Source organism: Boleophthalmus pectinirostris, unplaced genomic scaffold, assembly GCF_026225935.1.
Source record: "Boleophthalmus pectinirostris isolate CB_2022bp ecotype Guang Dong unplaced genomic scaffold, ASM2622593v1 HiC_scaffold_20, whole genome shotgun sequence".
In the NCBI taxonomy this organism is placed as follows: Eukaryota; Metazoa; Chordata; class Actinopteri; order Gobiiformes; family Gobiidae; genus Boleophthalmus; species Boleophthalmus pectinirostris.
In genome coordinates, this window is record NW_026571153.1 from 16,565,686 (window position 1) to 16,592,623 (window position 26,938).

General features: G+C 37.9%; 5 protein-coding genes and 1 non-coding gene across 8 annotated transcripts in view; 2 read left to right on the top strand and 4 right to left on the bottom strand.

The window, feature by feature from the left end:
* The window catches only part of dennd4c (DENN/MADD domain containing 4C), a 36,024-nt gene extending 33,222 nt beyond the window's left edge, over positions 1 to 2,802 (bottom strand). The window contains exon 1 of the mRNA XM_055156826.1: positions 2,784 to 2,802. Coding sequence (XP_055012801.1) covers positions 2,784 to 2,802 — 19 coding nt within the window. The remainder of the gene's footprint in view (positions 1 to 2,783) is intronic.
* Positions 2,803 to 8,249: 5,447 nt separating this feature from the next.
* On the bottom strand, positions 8,250 to 13,441 carry haus6 (HAUS augmin-like complex, subunit 6). Its single transcript, XM_055156827.1, has 16 exons — positions 12,944 to 13,441; positions 12,764 to 12,859; positions 12,609 to 12,687; positions 12,379 to 12,511; positions 12,156 to 12,300; positions 11,395 to 11,457; positions 11,254 to 11,311; positions 11,018 to 11,191; positions 10,728 to 10,924; positions 10,527 to 10,656; positions 10,293 to 10,450; positions 9,916 to 10,048; positions 9,741 to 9,842; positions 9,534 to 9,669; positions 8,997 to 9,460; positions 8,250 to 8,965 (listed from the first exon to the last, which is right to left on the bottom strand). Exons 1-16 carry the CDS (start codon positions 13,078 to 13,080, stop codon positions 8,822 to 8,824), a joined length of 2,349 nt encoding a protein of 782 aa, XP_055012802.1. The 5' UTR covers positions 13,081 to 13,441; the 3' UTR covers positions 8,250 to 8,821.
* Positions 10,119 to 10,249, bottom strand: LOC129409951 (small Cajal body-specific RNA 8). The gene has a single exon (XR_008632664.1). It is a non-coding gene; the product is annotated as a small Cajal body-specific RNA 8 (non-coding RNA).
* Positions 13,442 to 13,793: 352 nt separating the features above from the next.
* Positions 13,794 to 20,792, bottom strand: plaa (phospholipase A2-activating protein). Its single transcript, XM_020923860.2, has 14 exons — positions 20,543 to 20,792; positions 20,110 to 20,303; positions 19,651 to 19,751; positions 19,439 to 19,559; positions 18,833 to 19,000; positions 18,585 to 18,720; positions 18,286 to 18,455; positions 18,049 to 18,200; positions 15,382 to 15,601; positions 15,173 to 15,238; positions 15,012 to 15,089; positions 14,830 to 14,937; positions 14,556 to 14,723; positions 13,794 to 14,465 (listed from the first exon to the last, which is right to left on the bottom strand). Exons 1-14 carry the CDS (start codon positions 20,689 to 20,691, stop codon positions 13,897 to 13,899), a joined length of 2,400 nt encoding a protein of 799 aa, XP_020779519.1. The 5' UTR covers positions 20,692 to 20,792; the 3' UTR covers positions 13,794 to 13,896.
* On the top strand, positions 20,206 to 25,848 carry zdhhc21 (zinc finger DHHC-type palmitoyltransferase 21). Of its 3 annotated transcripts, XM_020923906.2 has the most exons (9): positions 20,246 to 20,341; positions 21,429 to 21,478; positions 21,903 to 22,070; positions 22,155 to 22,253; positions 22,565 to 22,676; positions 22,823 to 22,961; positions 23,034 to 23,150; positions 23,356 to 23,399; positions 25,007 to 25,848. In XM_020923906.2, exons 3-9 carry the CDS (start codon positions 21,917 to 21,919, stop codon positions 25,137 to 25,139), a joined length of 798 nt encoding a protein of 265 aa, XP_020779565.1. In that variant the 5' UTR covers positions 20,246 to 20,341; positions 21,429 to 21,478; positions 21,903 to 21,916; the 3' UTR covers positions 25,140 to 25,848. The 3 variants fall into 3 exon arrangements, with proteins under 3 accessions (XP_055012656.1, XP_020779565.1, XP_055012657.1); XM_055156681.1 differs by lacking the exon at positions 21,429 to 21,478 and having other exon boundaries at positions 20,206 to 20,341; XM_055156682.1 differs by lacking the exons at positions 20,246 to 20,341; positions 21,429 to 21,478 and having other exon boundaries at positions 22,142 to 22,253.
* Positions 20,331 to 26,938, top strand: part of LOC110159339 (nuclear factor 1 B-type) — a 111,350-nt gene continuing 104,742 nt past the window's right edge. The window contains exon 1 of the mRNA XM_055156674.1: positions 20,331 to 20,341. The gene's annotated coding sequence lies outside the window, so the exon portion shown is untranslated. The remainder of the gene's footprint in view (positions 20,342 to 26,938) is intronic.

Consider the following 26,938-nt stretch of genomic DNA (forward strand, 5'->3'; position numbering starts at 1 on the left):
GAGAGGCAACCGTGCTCACAGTAAGAATGCCTGTTTGTCTACATATTTTTGAGCTTTAAAACCACCTGTAATTTAATAAATGTAAGGTAGAGCTGTTTAATGTCTGTGGAAAATTCCAGACAGAGCAAAGACACATCCATAGAAATAGGTGACAGCCCTTCATCAGAAAAGTTACTCAATGCACCTTTAAGGCTATACTGTTTTAAATTAGGAAATACATGTTCTGTCATATGGCTCAGCCCTGTAATTGTCATTGCATATATCTCATCCATGAAATAGGAATTTTCCACTTTGAGCTGCATGGTAGGAACTCACAACCTTTCTTTTTATCCGGTCCCTGTTGTGTAAATAAGGACCATAATTATTTCTTATCCTGGCACTAAACACAAATATTTTGTCTTTAGAATTCCATTTAATTCAATATAATAATATAATAACAAAATATACTCTATGGTATAAAACTGATTTTACTATCGAGTACGGCATGGAGAAATAGATACAAGGCATTCAACACCTGCTGGTTGTTTAAAAAGTGCACTATGTACCTTTTGCTTGTCTCCATGTAGGTGATATTGCTTTGTCTTGAATGTTCCATAGTATGACATTAAACTTAAATCTTACAATTATAGTTGCTTTTATTGCTCATACGTTCAGCAAAAACATGCATTCATATTGTAAGAAGGGTAACATTTATCTGCAGATCTGACCTATAACTTGGTCTGGTGGCGTTATTTGTCTTTTACCATGGAAACATAATGCTTAATGTCATACCAGGCAAAGCAATAACATCTCCATGGAGACAAGCTGTCACGCAAAAGTCATACAGAGCACCTTTAAGCAGAAAGAGAATATTTATTTTTGTCTCAATTATCAATGAGTGAAAATAATACAACACAAGTAGTAATAATGCTATTCCTGATGAACATACTAATGGGGAAAATACTAGCTCAGCCCTGTCAGTTTGAGCGGGCCCACAGTTCCTCAAGTACCACTTAGTCTCTAGGGGTCTCTGAGTCTGTGTGGAGCAAAGTGGCCATCTCTCCCACCTGTCATCGCTGTGTGCTGGCAGAGGAAAGGGCCAGCCAACAAGGTGCCAATGAGCTGACAAAACAAAACCTCACCTTTTACAAGCCACAAACCACCACCGTTTTCTCCAAGCAGAAAGCAGAGAAGAGCACAAATAGCAACGAAATAGACAACTAGGCCTGTTGCGATAATTACTGACTTATCGTTCAATATATGGAAGCTGGAACGAATGATTTTGGGGATCAATATTAAGGCCGAGTAGCATTAAGAAGTTGCTGATACAATACATACCTCGATACATAGGCCACGAAACGATACATATCTCAATACAGTGCACTTTCAAATTGATATATTTCAAATCGATTTGATACGGGTCAATAAAATAATAAAGGCTAAATCATGGCTGTGATACTGAACGTCTTTGTTAAACCACTTCTTGTGCAAAATTCACAAAGAAACAAACCCATTTTAATCATCAAAACAGTGAATATGTCAAAAGCATTGCATAAACGAGTTTCCTTTAACAAAACAAACAACAAAACTGTAGCTCTGTAACAAAATATTTTAGTAAAATATACCAAAAAGTACTCTTGGGGATATATCGATACAGCAACCCACACCTACTGTATCATCTTTAGAGTTTCTTTCTACTACGGGGAATTTCAAAAAAATATATATATTTTTCACAATATGATGAGATTTGAGCAGTAAAAGTTTGAATAAATAATTTCTATGACTGATTACAAATGCAAACTAAATACTGAAGTGTTTCATTCTGCTGTTAATTATTGCAGCTCATGGTTTTTTTTCTTTTTTTTTAACAATATTGTAGATTCAGAATAGCTTTTAGGGGGATAATCCTTCTCTAGGGTTACTGTGTCAACATCATAAATTAGTTTCAATATTATCATTTATCGTCTATTTTTTCTTCAGCAATATATCACAATTTCAGTTTTGTTATCGTGACAACACTAATATTGGCCCAAATTTTTAGGTCGTGTTTATAGGCGTGGGCTGGACTCTTAGCATCAAAACAATGAGCAACATGTTCATATCTCTATTTCTGATACAGAAAAAAAGGAAGCATAGCCAGTGCGTGATATGACAAGAACTCTTATCAAATATTTCTTCAAGTTCTACAATTCTCTGGATTAAAACCTGTGTTACATCAGCACTTGCACTGTGACTAGTTAAATATTTGGATCAACTGAATCAACCCCTTCACTGTAGATAAGGCTTGAACACGTCATTTGATCATATCCATGTGCTCACAATGTTTCTGTCTCGCTGCAAGATTCAAACAAAGAAAGTCAACACTGAACTCTGCCCCTTTGCCATGTTTGCTTAACCCTGCAGCTGTTTTGATTTGCACTACACAAATTCAGTTTCATTCGAGACCATTGCACAGCCATAACTTCAACATAAACAGCTTTTATTGGGATTTTGGAAACAGAAGATGTGTTTGGATTGGAAAACTCTGCGCCATAAAACAACGGAAGAACTCAGTCATTCCACTGGCATTCTTCTGTCAGTCCTGATAACTGGAGTTTGGTTCACTTTTACCATATCAGACAAGAAAATCTATATAGTAATTGAATTGTCTTTACCTTGTTTAAAAGAATAATACCTTTGGCTCAATAGGTCTATGAGTAATGAACACAATGGAGCAGGTGCACTGGACTTCTTGGTTAATCCACTGTGTTAGCAAACACCTGTTCCCTTCCTTATGGGTCACCTCACAAAATCTCAGGACAAACCATTAGCCACAGTTGCCATATTGGTTACTGTTCAGAATAACTTGAAAATAATGAACAAAACTTTAAAAAAAAACATGTAAATTAACTTCTAATCTAGCCTACACTTAAAGTATACCGTATTTTCCGGGCTATTAGACGTGCTCTTAAGCCTCCAACCCCATCAAAAAACAACTGCATGCCCGCAATCCAGAGCGCCCTATACATGAATCCACTCGGGTGTCCCAGCATGACTTCAGTAAACTACAAATCCGCACCACCCACAGCGCACGCAAACACACACGAAGCAGACAGCGACCGCGCAGTGAAAAACACCCACAGACACACTCATCACTCCACACCGACGAGGAACGGAACGGAGGAACAAACCGAAAAAGCGAGTGCAATGTGCCACTTCTAGACACAACTGAACAACTGAGTCACTGCGAACACGCCAACAATCCAGCGGTCCCAGACAACACCCTCCCTACACGCCACAACTGAACAAAGCCCAGAGTCACCGTGAACACGACAAACAAGGTCCCACTGACTCATCCAACTGATGTGTTTTGTTTAAAGTCCGGTGCGGTTTATTTGTGAAAAAAGTTCGAAAATAGACCATTTAATGACAGTGCGCCTTATAATCCAGAGCGCCTAATAGTGCGGAAAATACGGTAATTTCTTGCTCCAACTTCTTCCAAGTAGCTCACCAAAGAACTTCTGAACTATAATTAACTAAAATTTTATGAATAGAATGACTATTCAAATTGTAAATGTATAATTTTCATGCCTAACTTTACTTTTTGCACTAATAAAAGGATAATGGTTTATGTTTTATAGACCTCTAACTGTTCCTATCTAAGGCTGTGGCTCTTATAATTACAAAATTTCTTGCGACCATTAAAATGAGTAGCTCTTTGGCATTTTAGTTTTGTAAAAGTAGCTTACAGGAGGAAAAAAGGTTGGAGACCCCTGCTCTATGGAGATGTTATTGCTTTGCCCAGAATGTTCCATGATATGACATTAAACATATCAACATTTATATTCATTATGAGTGTTTCTATTGCTCAAAAAGTAATTAGGGGTGACTCTCCACTGATCTGAATTGTAATGTAATGTAGTGTGGTAACCTGCTTGTCTTCCTGTCTTCCTTGTACTTCTACATTATGCTCTATACTGTGGAACATTCTAGAGAAAGCAAGAACATCTCCATGGAGACTCATAGATAGCAGACTCTTCACCAAAAAGGTTGTGCAGTCCAAATTTAAGATGCTAAGGGGCAAAAGCTTCATTTCAGCAACAGGCCAAAAACCTCCAGTTAATATCTCTGTCTGAAACACTTGCTTCTCCTCAGTTACAGCTTTGGTAAAAATGTGAATTTTTGAGGCAGCAGAGGGTCAGCAGCAGAAACGTCACAAGACTCCCTCCCTGAGCGTGACAGCCCCGTGGACAGAGAGCATTCTTTCCACCGTGGAGCCAGAGCCAGAGGACAAACTCATTCCCCTAACTAACTAGCCAGGCTGTTAGATCCAAACCACTACGCACAAAGTTAGCCCTATGACGATAACATATTTTGAAGCTCGATATTATGCTGTAAAGATATACTGCGATAAATGATAATACTGAAACTACTTTATGCCACTGACACAATATCAATAATGCAAAATAATCCTAGTAAACCAATATCATTCAAAGGCATGAGCTGCAACAAATAAATGGCAGAATGAACCAATAATTAGCCTTAGAAGTTAGTTATTCAACCCTATACAGCTGAAATGTTATTGTATTACAACAAAAAATACCCCGCTTTAACAAAGACATAATGTACACACAATAAATACTGAGCTCCGAAATATATTGTTCCAGCTTTCATATACTGAAAGATAAGTCAATATAGTAATTATCGTGAAAAAAATATAAGTATTAAAAGTTTACTAAATCAATGTTTTGTTTATGTAGATTAAGAAAATGCATAGGTTCACAATGCCATTAATAACAGAATACAATTGTCCTTTGAATAGATCACCTTTTCAGCCCAGCAGCAGGTTTAATGCAATACTCAGCAGGTTAATAAGTGTGTAATTTACTAATTTATAATGAATTCATGTTGATTAAAAGTATCATGATACGCCTCTTTGTATTGATATGCGTACTGTCAAGTCCATCACGATATATTGCCGTAGCGGTATTTTAAGTACAGCCCTAATAGCTGCGTGGTGAATCGAACAGAATAAGGTTAATGGAAAAGCTAGTGAGACTTGCTCAGAAACAATCAAGTTTTCTTTTTGTTCTAAAAGTTTGATGATTAAGCGTATTAATTTTTAGCTTATTATCATTGTTTGTTACAGCGTTATTTGCTAAAAGCTTAACAAACCAAGACCAAAAGAAATACAATCTCAGCGGTGGATATCTGGTTAAGTAACTAATACTTTCCCCACCGATCATACATTTTCATAACAGTCACATTTAGGAAAAAAACCCTCTATCCATGACTGATTTTGGATTTTTCCTTAGTCTTTCTTTGCATGCTCTACTGCCTTGGCAGTCACTTTTTCCTCCCTTCGTCTCCTTGATCATGAAGCCTTTAAAACAGACCGACTGTGGTGACAAAGTACAAGTTCAATGTACACAAAGCCAGAGCCGCAGCAATGACCTACTTTATACCTGCTGCTTGTAACAGAGAGAGGGGAGAGAGAGGAGGGGGAAGGAGGGAGGTTCTCCACTCCCTTCACCGTGACTGAGAGGCCAAGGCTGGGTCAAGACTGAGGAGTTGAAGCTGGACTTCCACGTGCCATTTGTAGTTGCTGTGAAGCTCTTTCAATGCAAGATTGTCTTTTAATAGTTTCTAAATGAACCTGGCTAGTTGTGAGTATTTAGGATAGTGTGTCCAACAGAGTAAATGAAATAGATTCCACAACAATTGTTAGAGTATTCTGCTTTCTTATGATACATGTCAATACTAGTTTTGTCAGAATACTAAGGAACAGAATCAATACTCAATGCTGAGTCCAATCAAAATAAAATAAAAAAAACTCTTTATTTAATTACAATAGCATGTAATTTTAAACATTAAATCATTGTACTTTCTTTTATGTTACCATGTGGCCTTATATCTGTATAATCCCTCAGTCGGCCAGGTAGGCGTGTACTAGGCTAGGCTATGTGGATTATACTTGTTCAGATGCAGCTCAAGATAATTTTAAAGCTATTCAAGAAAGGTTCATTTCCCTCTTCTGAATGGGACGTTTTTAGTATTGATACCTGCATCTAGTTTGATATTAGTTTCAGTATTGATTAGTGTCTGATTTTCGATAAGCATAAACAATTTTTTTATCTAAATGGGAACAACCAGAGAGAGAACAGCACACAGAATGAACTGATGCTAAATGCAGGACAATGAAATTACCAAATTAATCTAAATTTCAACTTCTGCATTTTGGATTCCAGTATGTTTCTCTAAACTGCCTTGAGATGTGCTGCAAGCAATACAATACTGCCCAAGCTATACTGAAAATCGTTCTTCAGCGATAAGATCAAATTACTATCGAGCTATTGTTCAATATATGTTGGATGGAATAATAATTTTTGAGGGTGTATATTTATCGTGGCGAACTTTTTGTTATTGTTCTGTTCTAAGATTATAGTTGAGCTTCATAATGTTAAATAACTTGTACTTCTGCTGTTTATTTATAGCAGTATGGTGTTTTTAACCATATTTTACATTTAGAATATTTTTTTGGGCTATTGTATCAGTTTCATAAATTAGTTTCAATATTTTTTATCGGCTATATTTTCTTCAGCAATATATCGCACTTCAAAATTTGTTATCGTGACAGGCCTAATCGCCCTGAACACATTTGACTTTCACTAACCTGGCATTCATTTATTACACGTAACAGTGCCCCAGTAACTTCTGCAGAATGCTATGTAGGTTACACCATCTGAAAAAAATATGAATGGCTTTTGCATCGCCCTGCACAAGAGGAAAGCCTGACTCTTGCTGGGACTTGTGCCATTGCCCTGGAAAGTCAAGCCAGCGATGGGAAGCCAGAGCAAGGAATGGCGCCCTCAGGGTTCAGTTCAACTCACAGGCCAACAGTCAAGTGCTGAGGCGTTACTATGAAACAAGTACCTCTGCTATGACATGAATGGCATCTCTACTGAGCCCACATATGCACAGCTCCACAATCCAATAGTAGTTTTGACAGCTATGATGCAGATACCAAAGAGGAAGTTTGGTGCAGGTTGTACTTCCCTATTCCTTTTTTCCATGTTAACCATACAGTTACCAGTTACAGCTAATAATTGGCCAATGTGGGTTACTTGTTTTAGACATAATTAACTTGGAAGCTGGACATTTTCTCTGGAACTGCAACTCAAGTTTGCATAACAATTTTCGCATATGAAACCGGTCAGCTTTTAATGCAATATATGCTGACATGTTATGTTATATAATGTTATATCTATGTCATAATTCTTGCATTCTACCATTGCAATAAGAAGAAGATTAACTTGTGGTTCAGTTGCCAATGCATTGTAGACTGAATGTTTAACAACGAGTCCACAACTGCCTAAAATATGACTAAACTGGGAATGTTGAAGTGTTTTTTCCTTGGTAAATTTCAAGCTGCAAGCAAGATCTCAAAACGCGGACACCTGCAAGGCATCTACAGGTTTCCCAGTCGGAGCGCGCAAGAAGGCTGATTATCTGGCGTCAAAGGAGGGCCCATGAAGAAGAGAGCACAAGAGTAAAGAGGGGGGTGTTATATTCCCAACTGTTGCATCCGACTCCCTAACTAGGTCAACTTTCATGCAGGAAACGCAGACAATAACTACGTACGGATACAACAAAAGAGATGGTCCCCTCTTGTACGCGGAGCCAGTGCATTTGATACGTGGCTGTCTATCTATCCATTTCCGCGGTTGGATAACGCACGATGAAAGTGTGGCACAAGCACGCAGCAGCGAAAACAATGCCTAAGCCAATTTCCTAGTACCCCCACAAGGCTACAGTAGCGTTTCTAAGAGTTCTCCAGCAATGCGTAATGTGCGTAATAGCCGTAAATGCGACTTTGCCTGTAATTTAAAACATACTTACCAGCTGTTCACTCTGCAACCAAAGACAATGTTGACATGAAGGCAACTTGCTGCTTTAACCGGCTTGTAATATCCCGTGCGTTGTTTGAGTAATCAGCAGTGAGCTAAACCAAGAAAGCACGCAAGAACCGCTAAAAAGATAGTCCGGTGAAACTTTGGAGGCCACACTTTCATCTAAAGTTGTCGCTAGAGGCAGGCGCCATGTTTGTGTCTGGGTTTGATAGTTTTGTTGGTGAGTGAGCGGTCCTTCCTAAACGTCTCTCTCTCAGGCTGGAACCGCCCAGAAACAAACACTCTCCAAGCTGCAGCCACTGGCGTCAAGTGGACCATGTGAAGCGCGCAGGGCACAGCTTCCGGGTAGGATTAAAAGTAAAGCGGTCATATTGCTGCAGATTTCAGTGCAAATCCAAGTTTATTTGGACCCTACCGTCAAAAAGCAGACAGTTTGAAAGACGAATTACATAATATAACAATACACACAATGCAATGTCTAACAGTGGTGGATTGGCTAGTTACATTAAGTCACAAGATCATGGCAACAGTGATTCACATAAACGATTAACAACATTTCGGCCATCTAAAAAAACTTTATTCAGTATTTGTTTCCATTTCCTGTTCTCTACGCATTTACAATACTCATCAGTACAATCCACAGTAAGTCAGTCTATGGCGCCCCCTATTGCCTGGTTAGTGCAAATACAATATTTCAAATGCAGGTGTTCTTTTTTTTTTTTTAATTACATCGTAGTTACCAGAAGATATTTGTAACAAGACATAATATCTTTATTAAAACGTTCAGAAAGATTCAGACATTAAGACTTTCTACACAACCAAATATATGTACAAGTTAGTTAGTTATATGTACAATTGGAATTGCAGAATATTCATTGTGTCTTTAGAGTGAAAACACCAAGTTGGGTTTATAGTTATGTACAGCAAATTAATTTATATAGTAGAAAGGTGAACTAGCACTTCATGTCATCTATTGGTGAGAATGTGATGAGTTTAGGGAGGCTGTATTCTTGATTGGGTGTGGATGGGGTGCCTAGTGTGTCAAAATCCAAGGAAAACGTTTTATCAGTTTTATCTGACTTTACTGGGTTTATTGCCCAATCCCAATTGCTGCTCAGCAGTATTTATTTGACCAAACAAGTTCTCGGTGCATTCTTGCTGCAGAGTTTCCCGTTTTAGTTCCGTCTGTAAATGGGGTGACACTTCCTCCTCGCTCTTCACGTCCACATCATCAAGGCTCAGTAAACTGTCACAACTTGGCATTTCAGGCAGAGTTTCATGGTCAAGACTAAACTGGACTGCACTGCTGCCTGTACCACTAGGACTGTCCATCATCTCACTGGTGAAGGTTTCCCATCCCAAATTGGATTTCATCAAGGCCCCCTGCTGGCTTACAGAGGGCGTGTCTTCAACAACAGGGGGCATCACTTTTGGTTTAGTCGGGGCAGGAGCAAACGGGCTCTGAAAACTATATGAAGCTTCGCCAACAGGAGTGAGTAGACCCATTATGCTGTCACTGAGCTTGGTTGAGCGCAGCCTCTCAGCTTTATCCTCTTCAACTGCCTTTCGCCAGGAACTCTTCACGTCCATGACTTGAGAAAAATTAAATCAAATATGTAACACTGATTGCAAAATTTTGTGATAACTGTTTTACTTGCAACTTACTCAAGCTCTCAGGTGTACGGGGCAGCTGTTTTCTGGTTGAAAATGGATCTCCTTGAATTGTATTGAGAAGATCTTCCAAGTCCAGACCTTTGGCATGCCCTGGAGTAGCACTGCTTGTAGCTATTGCATCTGCAAACTGACAAAACCCAATCACATAAGCAAGTCTGACCAAGAGACACAAATACACACATGGCTTGCACAGCTTACCTGATCAGCTAGATTATCACACTCCAATTCTATTATTTCAGTCCTGGATCTTAGTGGTGTAACCTTGGAGAGGGTTAAAGGAGCACTGGATTTCACAATAACCTAAAAAACACAAGGATTCTTTTTGTAAATTTAGTTTTTAAATTTATTACGAATGAATCTGTAAAGCACCAACTTTAGGCACTGGAACTGGTTCAGTGTTGACCGGTGAGGCACCATCAAACAGCCAGTCTAGAGAAGTATTTGCTCGAGACGAGGCTTCAGCCGATACCACAGGCACGTTAGTTTCAAAGTCCAAACATACATTACTTTAAAAAAAAGAAAAAGGATTAATCATTAGAGAAATGAAGCCATTCATTTAATCCATCTTCAAATTTTAGATGTCTGCCCCGTATCTGTCCGTGACGATTTCCCTTAATTCGCCCCGGTCATCAGAGAGCATGTATGCTATAGGGAGGAGTAGTGACGGACAGAGCACCACTTTGGACTGTCCAAGTATCTACCTCCCATGGCCACATAAGTTTTAACAATCACCAATTTGGTAACATTTACCTTTTAGTTACTGGTTCTTTTGTTTGCTTCTCCAGTGGTTTCTCTGCCAAAGATGAATGAAGTTTTGCAGGGTACTGGGTGAATATGCTACTTTTATAACTTGCTTCTGGGGCAGGTTTGAAAGACAGTGGAGCCATTGGTGACAGAAAGCCAAGAGCCTAAACAAAAACACTAATTTCAGAACAGGAAGTTGTAGATAAATGTAGTAACACAAGACAGAAAACAAAAACTCACAGGATCTTCATTCAGAAAAGTTGTTAATGGTGTGGTTTGAAGAACATCACTCCACTTTCTATCCCACTCCTGCTCCAACTCTCTTATGGCTCCCTTGACCTCAGGGAGCTCTTCTTTTGAGATTTTTTGCCTACAGATCACAAAACCATTCATATCCAAGTCTTAACCGTATGAGTATTTGTTGATATGGATGCATTTTACCTAATGAGGTGGAGGTCCTGCAGAACGCGGCTCATTTGCTGACATTTGTCTTGCAGTTGCTCTGGTACAAGGAAAGCTTGAGGGCAATGGGAAACTCGAGCCTTTTCTTCCTTCAAAAGTTGTAGGGCATGGTTTGTCAGCTCAAGCACACTCAGGAGGTTCAGCTGCCCAGCTTCATAGACATTCCCAGAATTCAACTGACAAACAAATGTAAGTGGAAACATTTACTAAATCTGTAGACTAAGGCAAGGGTGATTACCATTTTAGTTAAAAGTACACAAAAAAATTACCTCTTGAGGAAGGTGCTGCATCCTTTCCAACAGACTGGGGGAGATTTTGAGAGCCTTTTCAGTTCCATCAAGTGCGTATTGATCTACATCTCCCTTTAAGACGCACTGAACTGCATGCTGCTCCTCTTGGGTTGATGAAACAATTCCTTCAATGGTTGACCACAAGGCACGCACCTAAAACCAAAAACATTAGTGTTTAGGTTTTTGGTAGGTGTCAGATCATAAAATGAGCTTACCTTTCTGGCCTTTTCAACAAGAGAAGCTTGATCTTGCACAGTGTCATCACTGTATCGCCTACACAAACATTTAACTGACAATTACCAAAATCTGCAAATACTAGATCAATTCAAAATTCATGTAGATAAAGGATTACATACTTAAGCAACTCATCATACTTTGCACCTTCAGCCTGAATCTCCCTCACAGACTTAACCAGGGCTCTGCCACAGAACAAAGACCAACAAAGGTCAATAAGTACCAGACATCTACACAGGTGAATTTAGTTACACTGATTTTACACGCACGCACACACACATGCACACACAATCTATTTTGTAAAAATGAATTTATCAGTCCTCAACTTTATCAACTTTATGGTCATCTGTAGCACAAGGAAAAAAAAAAAAAAGACAATCTTGGAAATGAAGTCAGGACAAACATTCAATATAAGTACACCATATATTGCCAATAGAATATTCATATAAATAAATAAATAAATAAATAAATAAAATGCACTGCTTAAGTTCACTTTTTGTATGACAGCAGGACTTTATCAGTGCTTTGGGTAACCTGTGTCGAGAGCAGCAACTACAGGGCAGGGAAACACATTTTGGGGAAGGGAAATCCAGAGTGCCCAAAGGAAACATGCATACTCCATATAAAAGGCTTCAGATGGCACAGAATTTAACCCATGGATGTCATGACCTTTTAGTTTTAAATGCTAGCAATCATGTTGTCATGTGTATACATGTGACAACACCAACTGTTTGTTCTTTTAGTAGTGGTCATCTCCAGTCCCCCATAATTTATACCCTCAGTGCAGCATTTTAGAAACAGCTTTGTTTGTAAAACATGCTATGGAAATAAACTAGATCTGACAATAAATCTATACAGTCTTTGAAACAAGAAGAACACTTACTGGGCTCTTTTCTGGTACTCCTGGAGGAAGCGATCCTGATCTACAGCTGTTTTCAAAAACCTGGCTTGGATCAGTTTCAGTCTCTTCACTGCCATATCGACAGAGGACGCAGGAAAAGCTGCAGCCTCAGGAACCCAGGTGCCATCTGTAAAATGATAGATAATTATGAAGTTACATTTTGCCATAGATCTTTTCCATTTCTTCTAAGATGATAATGTTATGCCTGTGCTGAAAGTCTTCATTTCTTGCACCATCACATGATTGGCCAAGTGAAGCATCAAAGTCAGAAATTTGGGGCCTCCAGGAGAGAGAAACAAGGATGCTTGGACCTTGAAGCCTGCACTGGCCTTCTCATCCTAGATTAGATAGATAGATAGATAGAATAGAATAGAAAATAATGAACAGTGTGTGTGTGTGACATGAAATATGCATCTTTGTGTAATTAAATCTTACCATTATTTCTCTTAGCCAAGTACAGGTAACTTTTCTAAACTCCGCATCTGCTTTGTGGTTCAGGACAGGCCAACAGTGCCTAATGAAAATATACAGGTTTGCATTAAATCACTTTTAAGGAAATACGTTTTTAGGCATTTATTATAAAACCTCACCTGTATAATTCATTAAGTCGTGCTGGGTTAAGCCTTTCCAATAGAAAACGTATTACAATATAAAACGCATCCTTATTTGGTTTGTCAAACATCGTCCTGGGGAAGCCAAAAACATACATTACAGACTACATAATAATGACAGTGAAATAAATTATACTGCTTTAGGTCAGAAATACTTACGGGCCCAAGTTGATGTGTTTTGCGCTGGTCTTTGTGGCTAAAGAGGCTATTTCAGTCTCCGGATTAAATCCCAAACCGAGCATCGCAAACCACAAATATTTGCCATTTATTTTCTGCATCGCTACTGTATTCTCCATTGTAAAATGTTTTATAAGTAGCGATTTCCAGTGCAAAAAAGTGCAGTCGAGCTCAGCTGACTGAAATCACTGCGACATTTACCACTAGTTAGCCTGTTAGCTCTAAACTTTGCTACTAACTTTAGACACAGCTTTACGATCGTCGCCACTCTTTTGGGTTTAGATTAAACAAAACTAAGTCAACACCGTAAACGCCATTTTGTGAACCCGGATAAAATACATAAGCATAAATATAAAGATAAGTTAGAGAAATAAGATGAGTGGAAGAAACAACAGCGAATTCACCACCAGACCGCCAATATTCCAAATAAACCCGGATGTTATGACATAATACTTCCGGTGAGTTACTTGTCTTTCGCTTGCATTTCTGGGTTATTTGAATAGATTCTTGCTCTGCTCTCTTGTAACTACTGCACACCACTCCCGTACTTTATGTGTTATATATGTGACTGTATGTATTTGAATATACTGAAAAAAAAAAAAAAATCCATGCTTTTCGCACACGATACTGAAACAAAACACTGCAACACTTGAAAATCGATTTAAAAATCGAATTAATCTTAGTTCCTTATCTTTTTTTAACTGTATTCCTATTTTATTTGCAAAAAATCCGACTGACAAAACTGTAGCAACATTGTCAACAATATTATAAGGATTAATGTATATGGTTGATTTCAAAGAACCTCCAAAAGCATTAAAAATGGCCACTCAAATGTATTCCATTCATTTTTTATTGTCGATTATACATGTCACTCAATTCTTTCAGCTCAAATTTTATTAAGAAAGAAGTGCATTTGTGATCTATTCATTCACACATTACTGAAGTTCTTTTAAAACCAGCTGACAACACTCAGCCACTTTGGAAGGGTCAGACGCTGTGGCGTATTTGGAGATCTGTGAGTTGACACCCAGAGACTTTGCCAAATCCCTGGCGGTTTGGTCTGAAGCTACTGTGGTTCCCAAGGCAACCAGCAGCCTGAAGACTGCCTCCTTGTCCTGTACTGTTTCAAGAGCTCGACTGGCCACGGACAGACACTGGGCCTTGGCTTCTAGATCGGGTTGGCTATGGAAACAGCTGGCGTAGTTCAGCACCAAAGTGGCCAATGCGATGTGGATGTTTTTGTTACTGACTGAGGCCAAATCGGCAGCTCGTGACAGCACTGTTTCACGCTGGGACATGAGTAGAGATCTGCCGTGCCTGCCGCTAAAGCAGTTACACAGAGTACGCAGGGCAAGCATCTGATTGGCTGGCCGCCCCTCTGGCCTCATCAGGTTGAGGATATGGTTGCATAGCTGTACTCCTTCTGCCTCTCCGCAAAGGGTTTCATTCACCTGTGGGTGTCGCACGGCCAGCCTCAATATATCCAAAACTGGAAACACAATTTCTAAAGGAAAAAAGGAAAAGATCTATAAGTAACAAATGTCAAATTGGTAAAAAATAAATAAAAACATGTACTTTAATCAGATCTTTAGACCTTCTGGCCAGTGAGTTGCCTTCCAGAGCAGGGTGATCTCTTGCATTGTTGGGGCAGGCTCAGAGTTTGAGGCACACACAGAAACCAGCAACCGTTCAATACTTTCCAAAAAATCTTCTGTTAGTTTATGCTCTTGGGGAGCTCCAGCATTTAGCTCCTTTAATTTGGCTACAACAAATAAATACATTTTAAATTCAAGTTTTACAATTGAAGTAATGTTAAACATCACATAGGCAAAATTGACTTGATTTATAAGACAGAATACAGAACTCACCAATGATCTGCGAGCTATTAGCCTGCTCAAAACTCACTCCCTCTGTTTTGGGGAAGTAGATATTTGAAGTAGTATGTCTAAGTGCAGCAGATGAGTAGGCACCTCCTCCTGATAAATGTGTAAATAAAGTTATTTTATGCAATAACACATATAAGCTACTTTACTTTTAGCTGATGATTCACCTGTAAATGGATCAGCCACACCCACTGGAGCACTGGAGTTTCTACCAGAGTCTGCCCCCGGGATGTAGCGACCAGCACCTAAAGGGAATAGTAATTTTTGTTTCATCTTCCATTCTGTTGGGATTGCAACAACAAAGCAGTCATACCAGATTAATAAGCACCTGTAAAAGGATCAGCCCCAAAGCCTGTGTTGTTACTTGAAGATCCAGGGACATACCGATTACCTCCTATGAAATACAAAACAGCACTTTATATAACTTGGATGAATAATTAACCATATTTCATTGAAGTTAAAACCCCTAACATAAATAATATATCTACTTTATTACTTGCTTATAAACATGCACTAAAGTAGTAAATATTGTATTACCAGTGAAAGGGTCACCTCCCTCTGGCTGGGCTGGTCCCACCACATGCCCTTTAGTGTTCTCTATAATAAAGTTGGCAACTTGGTCCAGAAACATTGGACTTAGGTCATTCCTCTGCAAAAAGTTGTGTGCTGTGAGCCATGGGTCATCTGAGACGTTGTAAGGCAGTTTCATGGATGGGCCTCCTTCATTCACATCAATGGTGAAGACATAATCGTATTCCTGAAAATGATATATTTTAATACATATGAGTTCTTGTTGAAATATCTTTTTTGGGTTTATAATTTATGTTTTAAATTCCAGATTTTGTTCACAATTAGAGCACATTTTGAACACATCCTTAAAACTTAAACTATTGATCCACAAGGGAAATTATATGGAAATTATTCTGAGAGAGCCGAGAGTGTGGCAGGAGGTTACAGTAGCTCCTGGAAACTTCCTTAAACATTCCCATTTTTTTTAAGTCATTCTTATTTGTAGTTTCCTTTTTAATTTACTTTATCTATCCAATTAAACACTATGTTTTCAGGGAGTTTTTTGTCTTTGGCCCAAGCCCCTACAGGGTTTCATTAAAGAACATGAAATCTGGCACAGTGATTGTTCAGTGAAAGTCCAGGGGGCAAAAGTTGTATCTTGCATGGTGTTGAAATGACGATACCACAAAGTTCCCATGTTTATCTACATTGGCACATCAGCATCACCAGTGTGTGCTGACTTTGTGTTTTGTGATCAATTGATTTTTTTTCTTCTTTTTCGCTAGCCTTTTTGTCCTTGGCTGTCTGGCTCAGCACATTTTTTAACTGTAGCTTAAGACCAGTGATGGTTTATGGCCATAAAAACTACATAGAAGTCAAAAGTTTTATTTGTGGTGCAACAATCTGGGCAAAAAGTGAATGGAGCATTATTCCATGCTCACAGAAAAAAAAAAATCAATTAATGGATTAATGAAACAAGTGTGAATGAAGCAAAAAAATGCAACTTCATGTATGTTTTGGATAAGAGGATAACCTATGGTTAAAAGCACATGAAGTCAATTTTGCATGTGTTCTTTCAAAAACCGACACAATAATAAAAATGATTGTTGAATGAATAGTGGATTCTATTACAGGGTATCCCCAGGTTTGACTACCCCAAATTTAAGACTTTTTTAAAGACCATTTTCAGACCGCTTAAATGAAAATTAAGACCAACATCGCACCCATCATGCACGCGAAAAACACCAGATTAAATTCTAATAACAACCAACCAGCTATATCTATATACTATATCTAGAATCTAAGAGCCACTGTGGATTAAACCTACACTTCCCCATGATCCATCCAACATCTTCCGCCACTGTACTGATTGTTTACTCATTGCCCCCGGCGCCCCCAAAAACCAAAGTATTGTTTGCACATACTCCAAATTAGACATTTATTCACATTGTTGTTGTCTTTTTTCCCCTCCATTTAACATTGCACTGTAGTCCAGTTGAGTATACAAAAAAATAGGCTAATGAAATTTAAGATCTTTGTGAAAAGAATAAGACTTGGACAACATAATTTAAGATTTTTTAAAGCCTTAATTTAGGAACATGAAATTTAAGACCTTTTTTAAGACTTTTAAGACCCTGTGGCTACCTAGTATTAACTAGTAACTAATGTTACTCCTACTACCAATTCTGTTTTCCATTGCTGGGCTTTTGAAATAGTTACAATGTATGCATTTTGGAAGCTGTACAATGTTGTCTCTTGTTTTGCCAATTCTTCACACAGGGAATCTTGGCTCACATTAATGTGTCCTGGAAAACATTTGAGCAATCTCCTTTCATTAACCGACTGTTATCAATGTTTGCTCAACTGTGACTTCTGCACGCGCTCTGAAAGGAAACACTGTAAACTGGCTGGAAACATTTGTTCTCTGTCACTTCATGCAAAACCTTCTGTATATATGCACAAGGATTCAGCAGCTTCTAAAGAGGGAGGAGAAAGTACGTGACAGTAGCCAGAGCAGTGAGGCTAATGAGGTAGTTCTAGCCCTCAAGATTATTTGGAATTTCAAAGCAATAGATATAAACATTGTAAATACAGCTATGAAATGGTAAAAAAAAACATAATTTCTATGTATACGGTAGATTGATTAAAACAAATGCATAAATATGTCTTAAAGTATCCAAAATGTTGTTACCACTTTTCAAATCAAGTAGAGCATCAGAAAATGAAGTAGAAAAAATAAATCATACAAATCCTGAAAAAGGTTGGTTGACAGTCCCTGCATTTAGTTAGTTGAAACCAAATCCAGGCATATAACTACACTTTACTATGCTGGCCCAAGCGACTACAAAAGAATAAAACTCTCTTTATGCCAAGTTCAGCTGCAAAAGATTCAAATTCTTAATAATTGAACCAACCCATATAAAGTATTGGTTTGTAACGGATGCAGAATGTTCTTCTTTCTCCTTATCCGTTTTCTTAATTGAATTGGCTACACTGAACAGTGTAGTTCAGTGACTGGTTTGCCTAGCCAGCCAAAATCACATGCTTTTACAGTACATTATAATATTTCCAATGACAGAACCAATCAGAAAAACACTACTACTATAAACTACTGTGATAGCAGGTAGCAGCCCTAGTTTGAATATAGGTAAAAATACATTTAAAAGGATAATTATTGGGTATCTTATGTTTTACCTTTCCTTCATAGACGACACTCTTGGAGGTTTGCTGGTTTGAACCACCAACCACATCTCCAATTTTCACCCAGCGATCATCACTAACGCTCCACTGGTATGCCTCAACTTTGTCCCCATCTTTAATCAACCTTGTTTGTCCATCTCGATTACCTAAAGAAAACAGAGTGCAATGTGTCTTATGCAGTAAATATAAATATACATTGATCTGACTATTATAAATATCTATTCTTCTCACCAGGTTCATTAAGGTGCTCTCTTCCAGGAAGCTCTTCTAGTTTTAGATCTCCAAGGTCTCCAGTCTTTGGGTCAATAGTGGCCTTTGAAAGCTCATCTTCAAAAGCCTGGATGTCCTCTGCACTTGCAACACGGTCCTGAGCCTCAGTAAACACACGGATAATACCATCACTGTGGGTTGGAAGAACAAAAACAATATTCATAAAAAATGTACACACTCCAAAAGCAATGTTAAAATAACACAAAGCTGTCTGCAAACAAGGCAGTGATATGCAAATTGCAAAGGAGACAAAAGTTTACCTGGCACCAATAGCAATATCACCATTAGGCAAAATACAGCAACACCACACAGACTGAGAGGGCAAGCGGATAGTCTGTACACAGTCTCCCTTCCTCCATATCCTTAAAGTTCTGTCCTCCCCAGTGCTTACAAAATCTGTACAAAAGAAAAATGTAATTGTTACATGGAAGTTAATAAGTAAATTAGGATCTTAATTTTTCATCTTATATATATAATATGGTAATTTGTACATTTTTCATAAAGATACCTTCACTATTAGGGAATATTGCAATGCTGTAAATGTAGTTGGTGTGTCCATAGTAAACATGTACACATTCCCCGGTTACCAGCCACCTTCTAATGCTCCCATCATTGCTACAGGAAAAAAATTCATTGTTGTTGAGCACTGCTAATCCTCGTACACAGTCCTCATGACCTAAAAGAAAACATGCGAGTGGCTTGAAAACAAGTTGTTATAGATAAAATGACATTTCAATGTAATTTTAACTTCTTGGGTTCTTTTTAAAGACAATGCAGTAAAGTGTGTTTACCTTGTTGACATGTTTCGGCTGCTAGCTGCAAGCCATCTTCCGAACTGTCACCGGTGTTGGTGGTGACGTGTCGTATATCAGCTGTTGTTACTTCCTGTAGGCGTGGTCAGTCTGAGCGACCTGCCAGGGCCATCAGGCTGACCACGCCTACAGGAAGTAGGCGACAGTTCAGAAGATGGCTTGCAGCTAGCAGCCGAAAACATGTCAACAAGGTAAACACACTTTACTGCATTGTCTTTAAAAAGAACCCAAGAAGTTAAAGTATATAAGAAGACAAAATGAACATCTTTTGCTTGCTTGACATTTCAATGTCTTTGTCATACCTGTATAAGTTTTCTCACATCGACCTGCTTTCCATAGTTTTATGGTCTTATCAGCTGAGCCTGACAGCATAAGGCCTTGTTCAGGCAAAATAACGACACACCACACCGCTGCAGAATGACCCTAAAACAAACATGTTTACACTTTTAATTTTATTCTGCTACATGTCAACTGTGTTGGAAACACTACTGTCAGCAACAACGCTTAGACATACCTGCAGTGTCATCATGCATTTCTCATTTAGCCAAACTTTGGCTGTAGTGTCCCATGAGCCACTTAAAAGTGTCCCAAATTTGCCAGATGACAATGTACAAACTGAGAAATAGACAGTCCAAAGGGGATTATTCAGTCCAAGTAAGGTGCACTGTAACTTTTCTAATGGGAGGTACCACATTTGCTTGTTGTTATGGTTGTGTTATTGTTTTGCCTGGAATGTTCCACTGTATGGTATAAAAAACTTTAAAAAATGTATTATGTGAACAGATTAGCTAGTCCACAGATCTGACCTTGAACTTGTGGTGTGATCTTCTTATCGCCATATAGATAAATGTATGTATGTAATGTTATACTATTGCAGAAGATTTTAGGCAAAGCAATTTCATATCCAAGGAAAAGTTACAAAGTGGACCTTCAATATGCATCTCCTTGAGTCAGTTTTTTAAAAGCTTTTTACCTGTGTTTTTGTGTCCTTTGAGGATATACAGGGGCTGTGGATTGTCCAATGTAAAAACACATATATTATTGTCATTTCCGCCAGTAGCAATAAGTCCACGAGGATATGTGTCACTGGGGGCGATGACGCAAACACAAGAGACGAAATTGGTGTGTCCTGACATACAGTGCATCTCCGTAAATCCTCTGTTGGGACTGTGGTGGACGAAGAAAACACAACAACAAAGTTTCAGGTGAATGAATGACAAAGCTAGTTTCACATCAACTGGGTATTCTCTACATCTGTGCAGTTAAGACAGACATACAAGCACTGATTGATATGTAACATCAGAGACTTAAATGTTTAATCTCACTAAATGTGACCATTAAGATTAAGAAATAGAATAAACTAGAGAAAACCATGACAGCTTCTTAGCATTGCTAATGATAGCTACCTTGAGTTTGGGACCCAGATTCTTCCGGTGCGGTCTCTGGACACAGAAACAAACGCTCCTTCGGGAAAAAAGGCGGTAGCGAGACCCCTGACGTCCATTTCATGACCGGGGATTGAACACCGGAGTTTATAGGAGTTTTGCGATGCCATTTTTGCCCCCAAAACACAAAACAGTCCGATATGCCAAGTAACGTTGACCAGCCGTCAACAAAACCGGCGGCTAATGCTAACGGAAGCAAAGCCTCGTCATGGGAAGTGAAAACGTCAAAGGAGAGGACATGCTGACCTCTAGTGGTCAACAACAAGAATACATCAACATATAGATTTTCATATCGTTGGCTCATACAGTCAGTGATTATTATTATTATTATTATTATTATTATTATTATTATTATTATTATTATTATTATTATTTGTTAAAACATGAATGGAATCACATAACAAACTAACAGCTAATATTAACATTCAAGACATCTGAAAAGTGCTCTGGATCTCTTTTCTTCCTTCAAGGCGAGCTGTAACATAAAGTTCACAAACACTTCCAATTAGAAGGCAGCTGAAAATGTGATGTTAATTGCTGCTTAATTTAGGTTGCAATAAAAAAAAAAAAAAAAAAAAAAAAAAAAAAAAAAGCCAAGAAGTTTACTTACACATCTACAATCCATTTGTCCATGTCCGTGCACCTGCTGGCTGATTCTCAATGAACGAGCGAGTCTTTCATTACTACAGTAATGAAAGTGTGAGTTTTTTGTTATATAAGTTTTTTGTTATATGAAAAAAAATAAAACAATTTTGGTCAGCAAACGTTTTCTTTTTATGGAGAAACCGGAAACGAGGTGTAGATTATGGCTAACAAAACAAACCACTTGTCCCGTCCATCCCACAAGGAAGTAGCTGTGGTCCTGCGAGCGCTGGAGAGGACAGGGGGTAGAAACAGGTATTATTTTTATTTTACAATTAATTTAAACTTAAATCTGTTAATTGTAGGCCGTAGTTATGCCGTATATGAATAGGGGTTACAAAATCTAGGTCGCTAATGTTTGCTAACGTGATCAGGCTAGTAGAGCCAAGCCCAGCCTGAGCTGTCCTTATAATGAATGATGGAGAGGAGATTATCATGAAATAGAAGTGTATCATTTCACGAATTATGTTTATGTATAGAAGAAATCACGTACTGCTGTTCATTTGACAAGTGCTTTTAGACTACAATATTCAAAATACTGTCAGAGAATACTGAATTGGCTGGTAGTTTTTTCTCATGGGGCCATTGTCATTTGCTTTATGTTGTTCTAATAGAAATAGCACTTTTATTTCCTCAGTGGATCTTAACCACGCTAATTTATTTGTTATATCTTTTTCAGTCCCAACAGCAGCCATGAAGCTACGACTACATTTTGTGGTGGACCCCATGGGCTGGCTCTGCATCAGTGTGGTGTTTGGCATCTGGCTCTACAATTCATTTTTTGTCCCTAAACTTGTTCTACTTCCACACTACAATGAAGGACACATACCTTGGGCCATTGTTGTTTGTAAGGCCATTATGATTTCTTCAGTTTTGTTTTTATCTTGTGTGAAATCATGCATCCAATCCTAAATTCAGTCTGTTTCTTCAGGTTATTACATCGCATCTGCATTGTGCTTTGCGGCCCTGTTCAGAGCTTCCACAGCAGACCCCGGTCGTCTTCCTGTTGACCCTCATATACCTCATTCTGGTATAAAGAGAGTAATAGCAATTTTCCTAGAATTAGTTTTTTGTGTTTATATAATTGTTTTTACTATAAATTATTCAAAAATGCACCATCAGGACAGGATAGACAGAGACAAATAATAACAAAATTTACTCATTCTTACGTAGCTGGACAATAATACAATTAGAGATATTTTAAAAAACATTTTCCCAGAATTACAGTAATGCATTTTCTATATTTACAATTACAGTCACTAAATGTCCGTATCTTTAATCAATTTTGCTTCAAGTTTATACATTTGAGTTTTGTACTGATTTTCCTGTCTCTTGCCACAGAGCGAGAACACTGGGAGCTGTGCAATAAATGTAACTTAATGAGACCAAAGAGGTCGCATCACTGCAGCCGCTGTGGCCACTGTGTTCGCAGAATGGACCATCACTGTCCTTGGTTAGTAGAGTTGTACACTTAATAAAAAAATATACATGTAGTTTGATATTGCTTAAGTGTTATTTATTGGCACTGCATAATCATAACATTTTTATAGTATTATGTATTATATATATGTTTATGAATTTGAAATGCTTTCTTTCCAGGATTAATAACTGTGTGGGAGAAGACAACCATTGGCTCTTCCTCCAGCTTTGTTTTTATGCTCAGGTTCTCAGCTTGTTCACTCTTGTGCTGGACTTCTGCCAGTACTACTACTTCCAACCCCTGACACAACTGGATCAGGTATATTTCACTCCAAACCTCTGAAATTATACTGTTTAAAGGGTTTGTTAGATGTATTGTTTTATCCTATAGGAGAAATTTACAACACGACATGAACTGGCTTTGCTGCGAGTTTCAGCGCTCATGGGAGTGGTCATGTTTGGTGGCATGACCAGTTTGTTCTACACTCAAATGACAGGAATCCTTTCAGTGAGTAAAAGGGAGATAACAAGATTTATAACAAAAGAGCAAGCTAGTTTTACTTCACATGCACAAAAATGAACCAGTATGCAAGTCTTTAGAAATATAACATAGCAATCTGTACCATTTCATAAATCAATGCTAGAGTGACAGAACTAGTGTTGGCACATTGTGGGCTTGCTTACTAACTGAACTGATTCATCTTGTTTAACAGGATACAACAACTATAGAGAAAATGTCTCAGTTCTCAAATGACATGTAAGTATTTCCGATTCTGTTGTGACTGCTTTTGTTGGGATTGAAAGTCACTGCTACCAATGCATACAGTTTCTTTATATTTATTTATTAACATTTGAGCAAAGCAGTTAAAGATGCACTGCACAACTTTACTAGTAGAGTCTCTCACCTGTTTGTATCTATGGAGATGTTATTGTTTTGGGCTGGAATGTTCTACTACATGGAGACATCACCAGGCCAAGTTAGAGGTCAGATCTGTGAAGAGGTGACCCCAGTAACAGTAAGAATGCATGGGTTCAAAGTATATCTTCAATTAAAAGACCCGTAATTAAATAAGTGCTATATAAATGTTTAAAGCTATACTGTTTAACACCCCAGGCAAAGCAATACCATTTCCATGGAGACAAGCAGGTGGCAAAAGAAAAGTTAGGCAGTATACCTTTTAACTCACCTTGTTTCTAGTGTCCACGGCATGTTAGTGTGTCCCTAACAGTTAAAAAGGATGTTGGCATTAAATTGCTCACTTCTAACTGATGAATACTTCAAGTAGAGTATGTTGTTGTGTCATTGGGCAAGACATCTTCCCAGTTTTTGCCAATCTCAAGTGCAGTGACCACGATAACAAAAAGAATACATCTGCAGAATAAAGACAGAGTAATGGGGACAGAATGATGGCAACACTTGTGTTTCTTTCCCAGATGCGTCTCTTATTTCAATGAAACATCAATACAACTTACAGTTATAACATGGCTTTAACAAATAATGTATATAAGGTCCTTTAACAATAAAATCAGGAGGCTTTTTACAATCAATGGGAGTAATATACATTTAGCATACATGCTCTATGCAACTGTTATTTTAAAATAAAGATGAACAGCACGAGCAGCCGAATCGTAGCAACCACCCCGCGTTCTCCCTAGAGACCAATGGCTCCACGCAGCCTGGTCCCACTATGCCGCGATTTAACAAACTCCAAAACTATACAAGTCATTAAAATTCTACTATAATTTTTAACATGGAAGTGTCATGAAGCTTAAAGCTTTCATTTATGCCAATTTTTAACCAAATACAAACCTGTGGAATAAAGAGAGAGTCTTAGGGATAGAATGACAGCAACACTTGTGTTTCTTTCCCAGATGTGTCTAAGGGGGTCAGGGAGTTGGTCCGCCATAAACAACTGGGGGTGGGCAACAAGTGTCAAAGGTCACTCTCCAATATCCACACAGGATCATACGGAACATATGCAAAATAATTATTTTCTTAGAGATTATTAGCGGAAATAATAACAACTACAATACCAGCTACTAAATGTGGTGACTCATATTTGGGTGCACCACACTTATAGTGCCTGAAAGAGTGATCTGGGGTGATAGTTGGAGATGCTGTTTTTTTTTTTTTGTTTGTTTGTTTTGTTTTTGTTTTTTTCTAACAAAAAGTTAGTCAGGCCCAGGGCAGCTGTAGTTACATACAGGATGCAGTGAAACTAATTGAGTTTAGACAGTGAGTGAATAATGTAGCATCCAAAAAGCACTGAATATATCTGCACTGAATCATTTCCATTGTTACAAAGAATGTTTGTCTAAAAATGTGATTGTGTATTTAATTTAAATCTCATAATTTATTTGCAGGTTAAATTCAAAGAAGAAGTGGCAGAGGGCGTTGGCTGAGGTCTGTGGTACTCGATGGAAACTGCTGTGGCTGCTTCCACTCAGAGCGAGGCAGCCTCTCCAGTCAGGACACCATTACCGCTCCCACGTTTAGGTCAGAGATATTTTATTCCCTTTAAATTGTATGAGCTATAAGAACACTACACCAACAGGATCCAATGTCCCTTTTGCGGATTTATTAGAAGATATGACACATCAAACCTCTTTGCGTTTTTTGTTGCTTCTTGGCTTTTTTCAAAATATCTGACTGATTTTGAGGACTGCTTTGCCGAATCAAGAAACTCCAATGGAAAATTTATGTTTGTTTTTGCGCACTGTGAAACTTGACAACCTTTGAAAGACTTGGATTGCGTTGGAAAACAAGCCCTCACTCAGGTTAAATATATAAAAAAAAAACTTTATTAACTGACCTTCAATCAGACACGGAATGAGAATGACTGCAGTGTATATGGGGTTTTCTGTAAGATGTTGGTGCCTTGTTTTATTTAATCATATTTAATTTTGTTGCATGAGCTGGTTTTAATCTTATGTTTTTAAATATTTATTTTTATATGGGATTTTTTTTGTCTGAGGGGAATGTTGCAGTTACACTGGTTGATTTTTGAATGTTTTCCTTCATTGTTGTTGGATTTTTGTATCATGTTTTATGAAGCGTGACCATGTACTTAGGCAGCCTCAATATTATGACTGCTGACGGTAAAATACACACTTAAAATTTTTGTCATAGATGATTTTGTAAACATTTTGTCTTCAATGTGTTAAAAGAACAAGATAATAAGCCATGTTCTGACAAGGAGGAAATCGTGATATTTGTGATAAGAGCATCTCCAAAACTGCAGCTTAGTTTGGATGTTTTACTTGTCTGCAGTTGTCCATATTGACCAAAATCTGTTATGGACAACTGCAGACAAGTAAAACATCCAAAAAAAACTGGTAAACTGGTGACAGATTTTAGAATACATTGTTCTCCCACTTGATTTTGTTTATAGCAGCTTTTATGCAAATGAATAACTGATGTGTGGTTATCTTATCACACTCCATACTCTATAGTCCAATGAACTTAGTGCCCCAGGAGGAAAATCTCCAGATCTATTGTTAAAAACCTCTTTAGTATATTATTGTGTAGAGTTTGCACTGATTATGTTAATGTTTTAGACACTTCTGATGTTAGGTGTGGCTTTGAATATCAGCTGCAAAACTAATATTTAAGTCCATGTAAACAGCTGCTCGGAGGATCTATACTAAGTAGTTTAAGTGCCTGTAGGTTATAAGTTATTTATCCCACTTTTCACATCATTTGGTCTATATACAAGCCAAAGACCATAGGAACTCTTGCAATAGTTAGTATGCAGGCAAGCAATGCATGTTTCATCAAAATAAGTGCAGCTGGTGATGTGAGTTTTATGCACTGTTTAAGTACACTACTGCTTGTGTGGTACTTTTTAAAATTATTTATGTTTTATGTGTTTTTAGGGATTTTATAAATCTCATATTGTTTACTTTAATGGAGAGAGATATTCCATGTGGAAGTTAATTGTGAAATTATTTTGTTTTTATGTTATACATATTTTACGTTTTTATTTTATTTGTATTCAATAAGCCATATTTGCTTTGTTAATAGTAAATTAACAGCATTAGTCTTTACTTGAATCACAGAATAGCATATCCAATCTATTTTTAAAATAATCAGCTTCTGCATAATTGATGAAATTGTTATAACTCCTTTACAAGTTAAGTTTTCATTAGCATTCCTAAAACCGTGTAAGGGGGGTAAATTATGTTTCATCTAGTTTGTTCTTGTCCTTCAAATACTGCTACAGCTTTAGACACTTCTGTGGTTAAGACAATGACTACACAGTAAGTACTGTATATCATTTCACAATTTATGGTGTA